Here is a 14175-nt window from a genome sequence, read left to right as displayed (position 1 = left end):
TTACGTGTTGCAATCGACGGTTGGATCAAAAGGAACATTGAGAGTAATGTTGCAAAGAGTTGGTAGTTGTTTTGATCTATCTGGGTTAACTCCGAATCTTGATGCAGCCGGTTTGAGACAATTGCACACATCCCTCCGAATCTGAGTGGTGTTAGCCTTTTGATTTAAATCAGTTATTCCTGCACAACAATAACTAGTTGGTGTAGCAGGGCCAACTCCCTGCCAAAAAGGCAGACATGGCAACAAGGAAAAAAGAGCCGAAGGGCAGCTCACGTCATCAATTTGGCGTGCATCTAATGTTGCTACTAGCATGCCTAAAACCATCACAACCATAGAGATATAATTTTCTTCCTCAACATTTTAATTTAAATATTTGTATGTGTATGATGTTTTTGTGGATGTTTAGAATGACTGGTCTCTGCAAGTATGCCTTAATTTATATGCAAAACCTGTTACGATATTTTTAGTAACTCTTTAAATTTTTTGTTTATTTTTAATGTTAAAAAAGTCTTGTTATTGATTTCATATTTTATTCCTTATTATTCTTATATAAAAGGGAAATGTTTTGACCTTCAATTTTCTTGGTCAAACTTATAATAAAGACAATCAATTCTAACTATAAAAAATTGTAAGAAAATAATGTACTCGAAATTCTTTTCAAAGTAGTTTTTTTTTTTTATTATGTTCCCACGTTTTGTCATGTTAATCTTGTTAGATATAGTATATCATTTAATCATCGAAGATAGACGGATTGCGATATCTCTTATTAACTCATTGTTCGGTTATCTGAAAGGATATTGTTAGTTAATATTATAATCTTTGCGTTGTATTTTTTTTAGTTTCTCATCATGTAAAGATTAATAGTTTTTAAAGTACTATAAAATAGAAAATGTACTACTTTTATAAAAATATAATTCCAATTAAATATATTTTTAAAAATAAAATATTTTTTAATAGGATGAAATTTATAGAAATTTTACAATTCTATCTATAAATTTTAATAAAACTAATTTTTTTTATTTTCTTTTAAAAATTTAATTTGGGTAAGTATTGTCTATAGTGGTGGGTTTCTTTTGAAAGGGTCTATAATGGTGGTTGTAACATCCATTTAAAGTTTTCGTATATGGGGTTTAAACTTCGGCCTTTAAGGCTATAAAAATAAGTTCTTATTGTTGAGCTAACTCCTCATGTGTTATTATTTTCCATAATTAAAAAAACTCAAACCATGTATATTTCAATTTCAAACAAATAAAAAATCGTTCTCTACGTGATGTTGTTATATAAGAAATTAGTGAACAAGATCATTAAATTCCTATTGGTCAAATACTTAACTCAAATGTTTCTCATGGTATGCGTGTTTTGAAAGATCATTAATCACTTCTCTCTTCTCTCTCTTCTTTCTCTCCATCCTTACCCACCGCCGTATCACACCAAAAACCACCCTTCTTATTCTCCTCAACATCCAAACGATCTCCACAAACATGTAGATTCTTATGTGGGTGGTGTGCTTGCGTCACCGTCGCACCACCTCCACTCGTCCGTAGGTGGCAATCAGCTTGAATACCTCATGTGGCCTTTCACCGCCCCAAGTGGCTCTCTTTCAACTCCTAATATTTACCCTTCTTCCAATCTTTCGGATCTAGGAACAATGGAATTTTTGAAACCTTTCAAGGGTTGGTCCTCCGTCTTATACAGTATTTTGCAGCCACCGCCATCTATGAGGTGGTGGGTAGTTGTATTGCTTAAAACGTTGGTTGTCATGTTAATTTCTGCATCACCGACGTCTGGTTTAAAGACCCTTTCAAGTCTAATTATGTCGATCACGAATATGTGTTAAACGTTATTTTAACTTGTTGAATTGATCTAATATTAAGAAATATTGTCTTGTCTCGTTGATATTTCATCATTCTAATTATATATAGGTTCGTGATTTCTTTAAACTAGGAGATACCTTTGGTAATGGTTTGAAATTTCAATTTATAATCTGACATATATCAATGTTATGTTATCTTAATGATCATATCTATAACATATGGATGATTTAAATATTTATGTCCCTGTTGTTTGGTAAGACAACTTGACCTATATTTTAAGTCTCATAAAATGTTAAAATAAAATAACATGATAAAGAGTTAGAAAAATAATAATTTTCGTTAAGGTTATTTATGTAAAATCTACTAAACAAGAACTTTTAATCACTTGTCAAAAAATAAAAAACTTTTAATCATTAGAGCTTAATTTGATACACTATCCGTGTATAAAGTTTAAGATTGTCAACCAATCAGATAGAAATCATATATGTGACTTTAGTAGTAAGTATGATTAAAGGCAAATATTTTTAATGATGTAATAAATTGGATTCATTGATAATGTAAAAACTCTTGATATAGGTAGTGTAAATATTATTTTAATATTTTTTATTTGAATTTTTATCATTCAAGTTTATGAAATATATGTAATTATATGTTCGTAGTTTTTTTCTTTACGATTTAATCTCTAAAACATCATATTAAACTTAAAAACAATGAAACAAGTTGTAATAATTTTTTTCCAATTAATAATAAAACTTAGAAAAGTTAACCAACATTAAATGGTTGGTACAATTTTTCAATTTTCTTATGGATACAATTATTGTTATCTTGGTAAATCTTCAATGTTTCTTTATGGTCTTCAAGTCCCATTTTGTCAAATCATTGAACCCTGCACAAAAAAGAATAAAAAAATTAGACCAAAATAAAAATGTTCTAGAAATTAAATAATAATCAGGTTTTGTGCGTTTCATGGAGAGATGTAAGGTTAGATTATAAGGAATTCACCGTTTTACCTCGTTCCATTTAAAAAACAAGGTATGCATATGTGCGAGTTTGAAAGAAAAACTTACGTGTTGCAATCGACGCTTGGATCAAAAGGAACATTGAGAGTAATGTTGCAAAGAGTTGGTAGTTGTTTTGATCTATCTGGGTTAACTCCGAATCTTGATGCAGCCGGTTTGAGACAATTGCACACATCCCTCCGAATCTGAGTGGTGTTAGCCTTTTGATTTAAATCAGTTATTCCTGCACAACAATAACTAGTTGGTGTAGCAGGGCCAACTCCCTGCAAAAAAGGCAGACATGGCAACAAGGAAAAAAGAGCCGAAGGGCAGCTCACGTCATCAATTTGGCGTGCATCTAATGTTGCTACTAGCATGCCTAAAACCATCACAACCATAGAAAAAGATATAATTTTCTTCCTCAACATTTTAATTTAAATATTTGTATGTGTATGATGTTTTTGTGGATGTTTAGAATGACTGGTCTCTGCAAGTATGCCTTAATTTATATGCAAAACCTGTTACGATATTTTTAGTAACTCTTTAAATTTTTTGTTTATTTTTAATGTTAAAAAAGTCTTGTTATTGATTTCATAATTTATTCCTTATTATTCTTATATAAAAGGGAAATGTTTTGACCTTCAATTTTCTTGGTCAAACTTATAATAAAGACAATCAATTCTAACTATAAAAAATTGTAAGAAAATAATGTACTCGAAATTCTTTTCAAAGTAGTTTTTTTTTTTTTATTATGTTCCCACGTTTTGTCATGTTAATCTTGTTAGATATAGTATATCATTTAATCATCGAAGATAGACGGATTGCGATATCTCTTATTAACTCATTGTTCGGTTATCTGAAAGGATATTGTTAGTTAATATTATAATCTTTGCGTTGTATTTTTTTTAGTTTCTCATCATGTAAAGATTAATAGTTTTTAAAGTACTATAAAATAGAAAATGTACTACTTTTATAAAAATATAATTCCAATTAAATATATTTTTAAAAATAAAATATTTTTTTTAATAGGATGAAATTTATAGAAATTTTACAATTCTATCTATAAATTTTAATAAAACTAATTTTTTTATTTTCTTTTAAAAATTTAATTTGGGTAAGTATTGTCTATAGTGGTGGGTTTCTTTTGAAAGGGTCTATAATGGTGGTTGTAACATCCATATAAAGTTTTCGTATATGGGGTTTAAACTTCGACCTTTAAGGCTATAAAAATAAGTTCTTATTGTTGAGCTAACTCCTCATGTGTTATTATTTTCCATAATTAAAAAAACTCAAACCATGTATATTTCAATTTCAAACAAATAAAAAATCGTTCTCTACGTGATGTTGTTATATAAGAAATTAGTGAACAAGATCATTAAATTCCTATTGGTCAAATACTTAACTCAAATGTTTCTCATGGTATGCGTATTTTGAAAGATCATTAATCACTTCTCTCTTCTCTCTCTTCTTTCTCTCCATCCTTACCCACCGCCGTATCACACCAAAAACCACCCTTCTTATTCTCCCCAACATCGAAAAGATCTCCACAAACATGTAGATTCTTATGTGGGTGGTGTGCTTGCGTCACCGTCGCACCACCTCCACTCGTCCGTAGGTGGCAATCAGCTTGAATACCTCATGTGGCCTTTCACCGCACCAAGTGGCTCTCTTTCAACTCCTAATATTTACCCTTCTTCCAATCTTTCGGATCTAGGAACAATGGATTTTTTGAAACCTTTCAAGGGTTGGTCCTCCGTCTTATACAATATTCTGCAGCCACCGCCATCTATGAGGTGGTGGGTAGTTGTGTTGCTTAAAACGTTGGTTGTCATGTTAATTTCTGCATCACCGACGTCTGGTTTAAAGACCCTTTCAAGTCTAATTATGTCGATCACGAATATGTGTTAAACGTTATTTTAACTTGTTGAATTGATCTAATATTAAGAAATATTGTCTTGTCTCGTTGATATTTCATCATTCTAATTATATATAGGTTCGTGATTTCTTTAAACTAGGAGATACCTTTGGTAATGGTTTGAAATTTCAATTTATAATCTGACATATATCAATGTTATGTTATCTTAATGATCATATCTATAACATATGGATGATTTAAATATTTATGTCCCTGTTGTTTGGTAAGACAACTTGACCTATATTTTAAGTCTCATAAAATGTTAAAATAAAATAACATGATAAAGAGTTAGAAAAATAATAATTTTCGTTAAGGTTATTTATGTAAAATCTACTAAACAAGAACTTTTAATCACTTGTCAAAAAATAAAAAACTTTTAATCATTAGAGCTTAATTTGATACACTATCCGTGTATAAAGTTTAAGATTGTCAACCAATCAGATAGAAATCATATATGTGACTTTAGTAGTAAGTATGATTAAAGGCAAATATTTTTAATGATGTAATAAATTGGATTCATTGATAATGTAAAAACTCTTGATATAGGTAGTGTAAATATTATTTTAATATTTTTTATTTGAATTTTTATCATTCAAGTTTATGAAATATATGTAATTATATGTTCGTAGTTTTTTTCTTTACGATTTAATCTCTAAAACATCATATTAAACTTAAAAACAATGAAACAAGTTGTAATAATTTTTTTCCAATTAATAATAAAACTTAGAAAAGTTAACCAACATTAAATGGTTGGTACAATTTTTCAATTTTCTTATGGATACAATTATTGTTATCTTGGTAAATCTTCAATGTTTCTTTATGGTCTTCAAGTCCCATTTTGTCAAATCATTGAACCCTGCACAAAAAAGAATAAAAAAATTAGACCAAAATAAAAATGTTCTAGAAATTAAATAATAATCAGGCTTTGTGCGTTTCATGGAGAGATGTAAGGTTAGATTATAAGGAATTCACCGTTTTACCTCGTTCCATTTAAAAAACAAGGTATGCATATGTGCGAGTTTGAAAGAAAAACTTACGTGTTGCAATCGACGCTTGGATCAAAAGGAACATTGAGTGTAATGTTGCAAAGAGTTGGTAGTTGTTTTGATCTATCTGGGTTAACTCCGAATCTTGATGCAGCCGGTTTGAGACAATTGCACACATCCCTCCGAATCTGAGTGGTGTTAGCCTTTTGATTTAAATCAGTTATTCCTGCACAACAATAACTAGTTGGTGTAGCAGGGCCAACTCCCTGCAAAAAAGGCAGACATGGCAACAAGGAAAAAAGAGCCGAAGGGCAGCTCACGTCATCAATTTGGCGTGCATCTAATGTTGCTACTAGCATGCCTAAAACCATCACAACCATAGAAAAAGATATAATTTTCTTCCTCAACATTTTAATTTAAATATTTGTATGTGTATGATGTTTTTGTGGATGTTTAGAATGACTGGTCTCTGCAAGTATGCCTTAATTTATATGCAAAACCTGTTACGATATTTTTAGTAACTCTTTAAATTTTTTGTTTATTTTTAATGTTAAAAAAGTCTTGTTATTGATTTCATATTTTATTCCTTATTATTCTTATATAAAAGGGAAATGTTTTGACCTTCAATTTTCTTGGTCAAACTTATAATAAAGACAATCAATTCTAACTATAAAAAATTGTAAGAAAATAATGTACTCGAAATTCTTTTTAAAGTAGTTTTTTTTTTTATTCTGTTCCCACGTTTTGTCATGTTAATCTTGTTAGATATAGTATATCATTTAATCATCGAAGATAGACGGATTGCGATATCTCTTATTAACTCATTGTTCGGTTATCTGAAAGGATATTGTTAGTTAATATTATAATCTTTGCGTTGTATTTTTTTTAGTTTCTCATCATGTAAAGATTAATAGTTTTTAAAGTACTATAAAATAGAAAATGTACTACTTTTATAAAAATATAATTCCAATTAAATATATTTTTAAAAATAAAATATTTTTTTTAATAGGATGAAATTTATAGAAATTTTACAATTCTATCTATAAATTTTAATAAAACTAATTTTTTTATTTTCTTTTAAAAATTTAATTTGGGTAAGTATTGTCTATAGTGGTGGGTTTCTTTTGAAAGGGTCTATAATGGTGGTTGTAACATCCATTTAAAGTTTTCGTATATGGGGTTTAAACTTCGGCCTTTAAGGCTATAAAAATAAGTTCTTATTGTTGAGCTAACTCCTCATGTGTTATTATTTTCCATAATTAAAAAAACTCAAACCATGTATATTTCAATTTCAAACAAAAAAAAAAATCGTTCTCTACGTGATATTGTTATATAAGAAATTAGTGAACAAGATCATTAAATTCCTATTGGTCAAATACTTAACTCAAATGTTTCTCATGGTATGCGTGTTTTGAAAGATCATTAATCACTTCTCTCTTCTCTCTCTTCTTTCTCTCCATCCTTACCCACCGCCGTATCACACCAAAAACCACCCTTCTTATTCTCCCCAACATCCAAAAGATCTCCACAAACATGTAGATTCTTATGTGGGTGGTGTGCTTGCGTCACCGTCGCACCACCTCCACTCGTCCGTAGGTGGCAATCAGCTTGAATACCTCATGTGGCCTTTCACCGCCCCAAGTGGCTCTCTTTCAACTCCTAATATTTACCCTTCTTCCAATCTTTCGGATCTAGGAACAATGGATTTTTTGAAACCTTTCAAGGGTTGGTCCTCCGTCTTATACAGTATTCTGCAGCCACCGCCATCTATGAGGTGGTGGGTAGTTGTATTGCTTAAAACGTTGGTTGTCATGTTAATTTCTGCATCACCGACGTCTGGTTTAAAGACCCTTTCAAGTCTAATTATGTCGATCACGAATATGTGTTAAACGTTATTTTAACTTGTTGAATTGATCTAATATTAAGAAATATTGCCTTGTCTCGTTGATATTTCATCATTCTAATTATATATAGGTTCGTGATTTCTTTAAACTAGGAGATACTGTTGAGAACAAAATTCATTATTTGATGTTTTGAAGATCACAAACATTCTATAGTTTTTAACTTGTTATCTACTAATATGTTTTGTGAGAAATGTTTCATGAAGAATGTTCTTGTTAAAGAGAAGAACATTCTAAGCTTATAAATAATCTCATCAAAGCAAAAGAGCAAAAAGACACACATATACTTTCTGCTACATCATTGAAAGGAAGAATACAATATTCCCTTTGTCTCACCAAAAGAGGATAAAAAAAACTTTTGCAACAAAAGGAATATTCAAAGGCTCACGTGAGTCTTAGAAGAAAGAAGAAAGAATCTAAGCCTACACAAGAAGAACGTTCTAAAGAATGTTCTGGTAAAGGTACAACAAGATAAGGATGTCATCCTAATGCCACCATATCACAGCTGGCCTACAGTCACGTGTATGTACTCTTTCCCAAACAGCTGGAACTCAAAGAATGTCTGAAGAACATTCTGCAACTCACAAAGGTTTCCTTTTTGAGTATCCTTGCGCGCCAAGCTACAAAAACACAAGCATATGGGCTGTTTTTGGAAAGGACAACACAGCTGTATTTGTCTGTCAAGCTTCAAGACAAAGGCTTCTATAAATACAAGCACACATCCTTGTTAATTCTCAAGAGCTTACAAACAAGATTATCATACTCTCTCAAAGCAAAATAAAATCTCTCTCACGTGAATATCAATCAGAATATTCACAAGCTCTTCAACTACAACAAACAAACAAACTTCTACTCTTTCACTAGATTTGGATCATAATCTTTTAAGTTTGTTTTATCATAATCTCATACAAGTGTTGAGAAAATAGGATCCACAACATAAACTCTCTTACAAACACAAAGTGTATTTAGATCTCAAGTCTATTGGGCTTAATAGTTTGAGATAGAACTTTTCTTGTGTGATCAAGAATCGTAGAAGCCTGCTGAGGTTGATAATACAGAGTGTAACGGACTGATCTGGTGTGATCAACATATTATAGTGCTATTAAGAAGTTTCTCATAGCAGGATACTATAGTGGATAATCTCACACGTAGTGTGGGGACTGGACGTAGCCGGTTAGGCGAACCAGGATAAATTCTCTTGTGTTCTCTCTTCTCTCATCTCTTAATTTCTGGCCGTCACATATAACCTATAACTAACTATATTAATTTTCCAGAGTGCTCTGGTCCTTAAACTAAAACTAAATAATTAACCTACTACTTAATAATTATCCAGAACTTTCTGGTCCTATTTATTTTATTCTTAATATCTCCAGAGTTCTCTGGTCTTTTATCGCTTTATTTATTTCAGTTATATATATCCAGAGTTTTCTGGTCCTTTACTGCTTTATTTATTTCAGTTCTATATCCAGAGTTTTCTGGTCCTTTACTGCTTTATTTATTTCAGTATTTTATTCCAGAACTTTCTGGTCCTTGTATTTATTTCATTATCCAGAGTTCTCTGGTCTTAATATTATAATATTTTATTATTACTCACTTAACACTAACCAAGAATTTTTCTTGAGCTTATATACTTATTTAAGTTTCAGGAATAAATTTTAAAAGGGTCACAATTCAAACCCCCCCTTTCTTGTGACGTTTATTGCTACTTCAATTGGTATCAGAGCCCGGCTCTAAAAGAAAACACTTGACACGTGTTAGAGAAAAAGATTCAGAAAGAAGCAATGTCAAAAGAAAAATACATACCAGAAGGTCTCTCATGTTCCAGACCACCATATTTTAATGGAAAAAACTATTACTACTGGAAAGGAAAAATGGAACTGTTCCTAAGATCCCAAGATGTGGATATGTGGAAAATAATAACAGATGGGAATCATGTACCAATGACAACTGATGATATTACTAAAACAAAAGTAATTACACCAGAAGCATCATGGACAAGAGAAGATAAAGAAAAAATACTCTTAAATTCTAAAGCTCGACTCTTTCTATCATGTGCACTAAGCATGGAAAAAAGTGAAAGAGTTGATGAATGTGATACTGCAAAAAAGGTGTGGGATACTCTCAAAGTCCATCATGAAGGAACAAGCCATGTTAAAGAAACAAGAATTGACATTGGTGTGAGAAAGTTTGAAATCTTTGAAATGATTGAAGATGAAAACATTGATGAAATGTACTCTAGATTCACATCTATAGTAAATGAACTAAGATCACTTGGAAAAACTTATTCTACCCACGACAGAATAAGAAAAATACTAAGATGTCTTCCAACTCAATGGAGACCCATGGTTACGGCAATCACTCAAGCTAAAGACCTAAACACTTTAGCTCTTGAAGATCTCATTGGATCGCTAAAAGCTCATGAGACATTACTTCAAGAAGATAAACCAATAAGAAAAGGTAAAATGATTGCTCTCAAAGCTTCTCAAAACGACCAAGAAGTTTCACCCACACAAAATGAAGAAATTAAAGAAACTGAGGAAGAAGAAATCATTCAAGGAGAAGCAGAAGATGAACTAGCACTCATCACAAAGAAAATTCAAAGAATGATTAGAAGAAGAGATCAAATAGAAAGATACTTTCCAAATAGAAGAGAAAATCCTAAAGGAGATATAGACAAAAGTCAAGTAATCTGCTATGGATGCAACAAACAAGGACATTACAAAAATGAATGCCTATTAAACAAAAAGAGTCAAAGGAAATCACCATACTCAAAATCCATGTTTACATGGGATGATCTTGAAGAACCAAAATAAGAAGATGATGAAGCAAACATCTGTCTAATGGCAAACTCAGATAACGATGATGTATTTCTCTTTGACGAACCTCTTTTAGACTTTCCTATAGATAACGAAGAACAAATTATTATTAACAAATCACTTATAAATAAAAATCTAGAAAGTACAATTGATAGTCTATTATTCGACTGAAATTTCTTAACAAACAAATGTCATTCTCTACAAAAAGAAATTTTTGAGATGAAAGAGGAAAAAGAAAAACTTCAAACCTTGAACGATGATCAAAAGAAAATCATTCAAAGTTTGCAAGACTCATACTTTAAAGCAACCGAAAAAAATAAAAAATCTAAGCAATAATAAATTTCCAGAAACTTCTAGAGTTACTGAAAATAATTTGCTAAAAATTGAAGTTAAAGAACTTAGAAACGACCTTACTCATTTTATAAAATCAACTGAAACATTTCAAAATATTATGGGTTCTCAAGTAGGAATATTTGATAAAGCTGGTTTAGGTTTTGATGTTTCTAAAAATAAAAAAAATGTATGAAAACTTCTTTATACCTGAAAAAGAAAAAATGAAATGTTCTTTTTGTAACAAGAATGGACACCTTGAAAGAAGTTGTTTCTATAAGATAAGAGAAACACAACATTCTCATAAAATGAACCCAGAACATTCTCAAGAACGATCTATCAAACTAAAAAGAAAAGAATGTTTATATTGCAAAAGAATGGGTCACTTAGAAATAAATTGTTTTTTCAAGATTAAAAATCTTGAGCTTAAGAAAACTAACCACAAAGGACCCACGACATCATGGGTACCTAAGGAACAACTAACTCAAAATGCAGGAATCTTCTCAAGATGAAAAGAAAAAGCCATGGTACTTGGACAGTGGCTGTTCAAGGCAAATGACAGGGGATAAACAATGTTTCATCTCCTTCGAAAAGAAAGAAGGAGGACTGGTGACCTTTGGAAATAATGATAAAGGTCAAATCAAAGGTAAAGGTGTTATTGGTAAGAAAAATACTGCTAAAATCGAAAATGTTCAATATGTTGAAGGATTAAAACACAATCTGCTAAGCATAAGTCAATTATAGTGGTTTTGAAGTCAATTTTAAACCTAACATATGTGAAGTAAAACAAACATCCTCGGGAAAAATTTTCTTTACTGGTTTTAGAATAAAAAACTTATATGTTTTATACCTAGATGATCTTCCAGCTGAATCATGTTTTATGGGTTTTGAAAAAGACAAATGGATTTGGCACAAAAGAGCTGGACATGTAAGTATGAAAACTATTTCAAAAATTTCCCAACTTGATCTAGTTAGAGGGCTTCCAAAAATAAGTTATGAAAAAGATAAAATATGTGAAGCATGCACAAGAGGAAAACAAGTCAAAAGTAGTTTTAAACCTATAAATGATATCTCTACTCAAAGACCTCTCGAACTTCTTCACATAGACTTATTTGGCCCTGTGAGAACAGCAAGCTTAAGTGGAAAACAATATGGATTTGTTATTGTTGATGATTTTTCCAGATATACATGGGTGTTATTTTTAAAACATAAAGATGAAGCTTTTGAAGCATTTAAAACCTTTTGCATATTAGTTCAAAATGAAAAAGAATCAAAAATCATTTCTGTAAAAAGTGATCATGGAGGAGAATTTGAAAATGCTTTCTTTAAAAACTTCTTCGATGAAAAAGGAATAACCCACAATTTTTCATGCGCAAGAACCCCTCAACAAAACGGAGTCGTTGAGAGAAAAAATAGAACACTACAAGAAATGGCAAGAACAATGATAAGTGAATCAAATGTAGAAAAATACTTTTGGGCTGAAGCCATAAATACTTCTTGCTATATTATAAGTCGTGTCTCTATTAGAAAAATTTTAAACAAAACCCCATATGAACTCTGGAAAAATAAAAAACCAAACATCTCTTATTTTCACATTTTTGGTTGTTATTGTTATATTTTAAATGATAAAGAAAACCTAGGAAATTTCGATTCAAAATCAGATAAAGGAATATTTCTAGGATATGCAACAAATTCCCGAGGATACAGAATCTTTAACCTAAAAAACCAAACTATGGAAATTAGTATGCATGTTGTCTTTGATGAATTCGATGATTTAATAACTAACAAAGAAGATGAAGAAGAAACTCCTCAAAAAGAAATTGAAGATGATCAAGAACATTCTCCACAACCACTTCCAAAAAGTTGGAAGACCATAGGTGATCATCCTCCTGAACAAATCATTGGAGATACATCTGATGGAATAAGAACAAGACGATCTTTCATGAACAATATGGCAATGATATCACATATTGAACCAAAAAATATAAAAGAAGCAATATGTGAAGAATCATGGATAAATGCCATGAAAGAAGAACTTTCTCAATTCGAAAAAAATGAGGTATGGACTCTTGTTTCCAAACCTAAAGATAAAGCTGTAATTGGAACAAGATGGGTCTTCAGAAACAAATTAGATGAAGAAGGAAAAGTCATCAGAAATAAAGCCAGACTTGTTGCACAAGGATATAATCAACAGGAAGGTATAGACTATGATGAAACATTTGCTCCAGTTGCAAGGTTAGAAGCAATTCGTATTCTTCTTGCATATGCATCTCATAAAAATATTAAACTTTTTCAAATGGATGTTAAAAGCGCCTTTCTAAATGGATTTTTGAATGAAGAGGTTTACGTACACCAACCTCCCGGCTTTGAAAACACAAATAAACCTCATCATGTTTTTAAACTAACAAAAGCACTATATGGCCTAAAGCAAGCTCCTCGAGCTTGGTATGAAAGGTTAAGTACATTTTTAATCAAAAATAATTTTTCTAGAGGAAAAATTGATACCACTCTTTTTAGAAAAGACAATAAAGCAAATTTTCTAATCGTTCAAATATATGTTGACGACATTATATTTGGGTCAACCGATGAAAAAATGTGTGAAGAATTTTCCGGTCTCATGCAAAGTGAATTTGAAATGAGTATGATGGGAGAATTAAGATTTTTTCTTGGTTTACAAATTAAACAAGAATCAAATGGAATATTTATTTGTCAAGAAAAATATATTAAAGATCTTCTCAAAAAATATAAAATGAATGAAGCTAAAATAATGGTAACTCCCATGCATCCATCTTCGAGTTTAGACAAAGATGAAAATGGAAAAACTATTTCTGAAAAAGAATACAGAGGCATGATTGGGTCTCTGTTGTACTTAACTGCAAGTAGACTAGATATTGTCTTTGCAGTTGGATTATGTGCACGTTTTCAAACATCTCCTAGAGAATCTCATTTAACTGCTGTAAAAAGAATTTTTAGATATCTAGTTGGTACTACTGATCTTGGCCTTTGGTATAGAAAAGGTTCCTGTTTTGACTTGATAGCTTATTGCGATGCTGACTATGCCGGAGATAAAATTGAAAGAAAAAGTACAAGTGGTACATGTCAGTTTCTCGGAAAAGCACTTATCAGTTGGTCATGTAGAAAACAAAACACAATCGCTCTATCAACCACTGAAGCAGAATACGTGTCAGCAGCAAACTGTTGCTCTCAGGTATTATGGATAAGAAATCAACTCGAAGATTTCTCAATAAGGTACACAAATATTCCAGTATTTTGTGATAATACAAGTGCTATAAATTTATCAAAAAAATCCCATTCAACATTCAAGATCAAAGCATATTGAAATAAAACATCATTTTATTAGAGATCATGTGAATAAAAAGGAAATTGAATTAATCTTTGTTGACACTGAAAATCA

General features: G+C 30.9%; 3 protein-coding genes across 3 annotated transcripts; all 3 read right to left on the bottom strand.

The window, feature by feature from the left end:
• On the bottom strand, nucleotides 1-333 carry LOC120579589 (non-specific lipid-transfer protein). Its single transcript, XM_039832037.1, has 2 exons — nucleotides 274-333; nucleotides 1-219 (listed from the first exon to the last, which is right to left on the bottom strand). The coding sequence occupies exons 1-2, from the start codon at nucleotides 331-333 to the stop codon at nucleotides 1-3; spliced, it is 279 nt and encodes a 92-aa protein (XP_039687971.1).
• A 2357-nt stretch (nucleotides 334-2690) lies between these two features.
• On the bottom strand, nucleotides 2691-3210 carry LOC120579588 (non-specific lipid-transfer protein). The gene is made up of 3 exons (XM_039832036.1): nucleotides 3151-3210; nucleotides 2882-3096; nucleotides 2691-2700 (listed from the first exon to the last, which is right to left on the bottom strand). Exons 1-3 carry the CDS (start codon nucleotides 3208-3210, stop codon nucleotides 2691-2693), a joined length of 285 nt encoding a protein of 94 aa, XP_039687970.1.
• Nucleotides 3211-5573: 2363 nt separating this feature from the next.
• LOC120579587 (non-specific lipid-transfer protein) lies at nucleotides 5574-6093 on the bottom strand. The gene is made up of 3 exons (XM_039832035.1): nucleotides 6034-6093; nucleotides 5765-5979; nucleotides 5574-5583 (listed from the first exon to the last, which is right to left on the bottom strand). The coding sequence occupies exons 1-3, from the start codon at nucleotides 6091-6093 to the stop codon at nucleotides 5574-5576; spliced, it is 285 nt and encodes a 94-aa protein (XP_039687969.1).
• Between the last annotated feature and the right edge of the window lie 8082 nt (nucleotides 6094-14175).

The sequence above is a fragment of the Medicago truncatula genome, chromosome 3 (assembly GCF_003473485.1).
Source record: "Medicago truncatula cultivar Jemalong A17 chromosome 3, MtrunA17r5.0-ANR, whole genome shotgun sequence".
Classification (NCBI taxonomy): domain Eukaryota; kingdom Viridiplantae; phylum Streptophyta; class Magnoliopsida; order Fabales; family Fabaceae; genus Medicago; species Medicago truncatula.
This window is presented reverse-complemented; position numbering and strand designations above follow the sequence as displayed.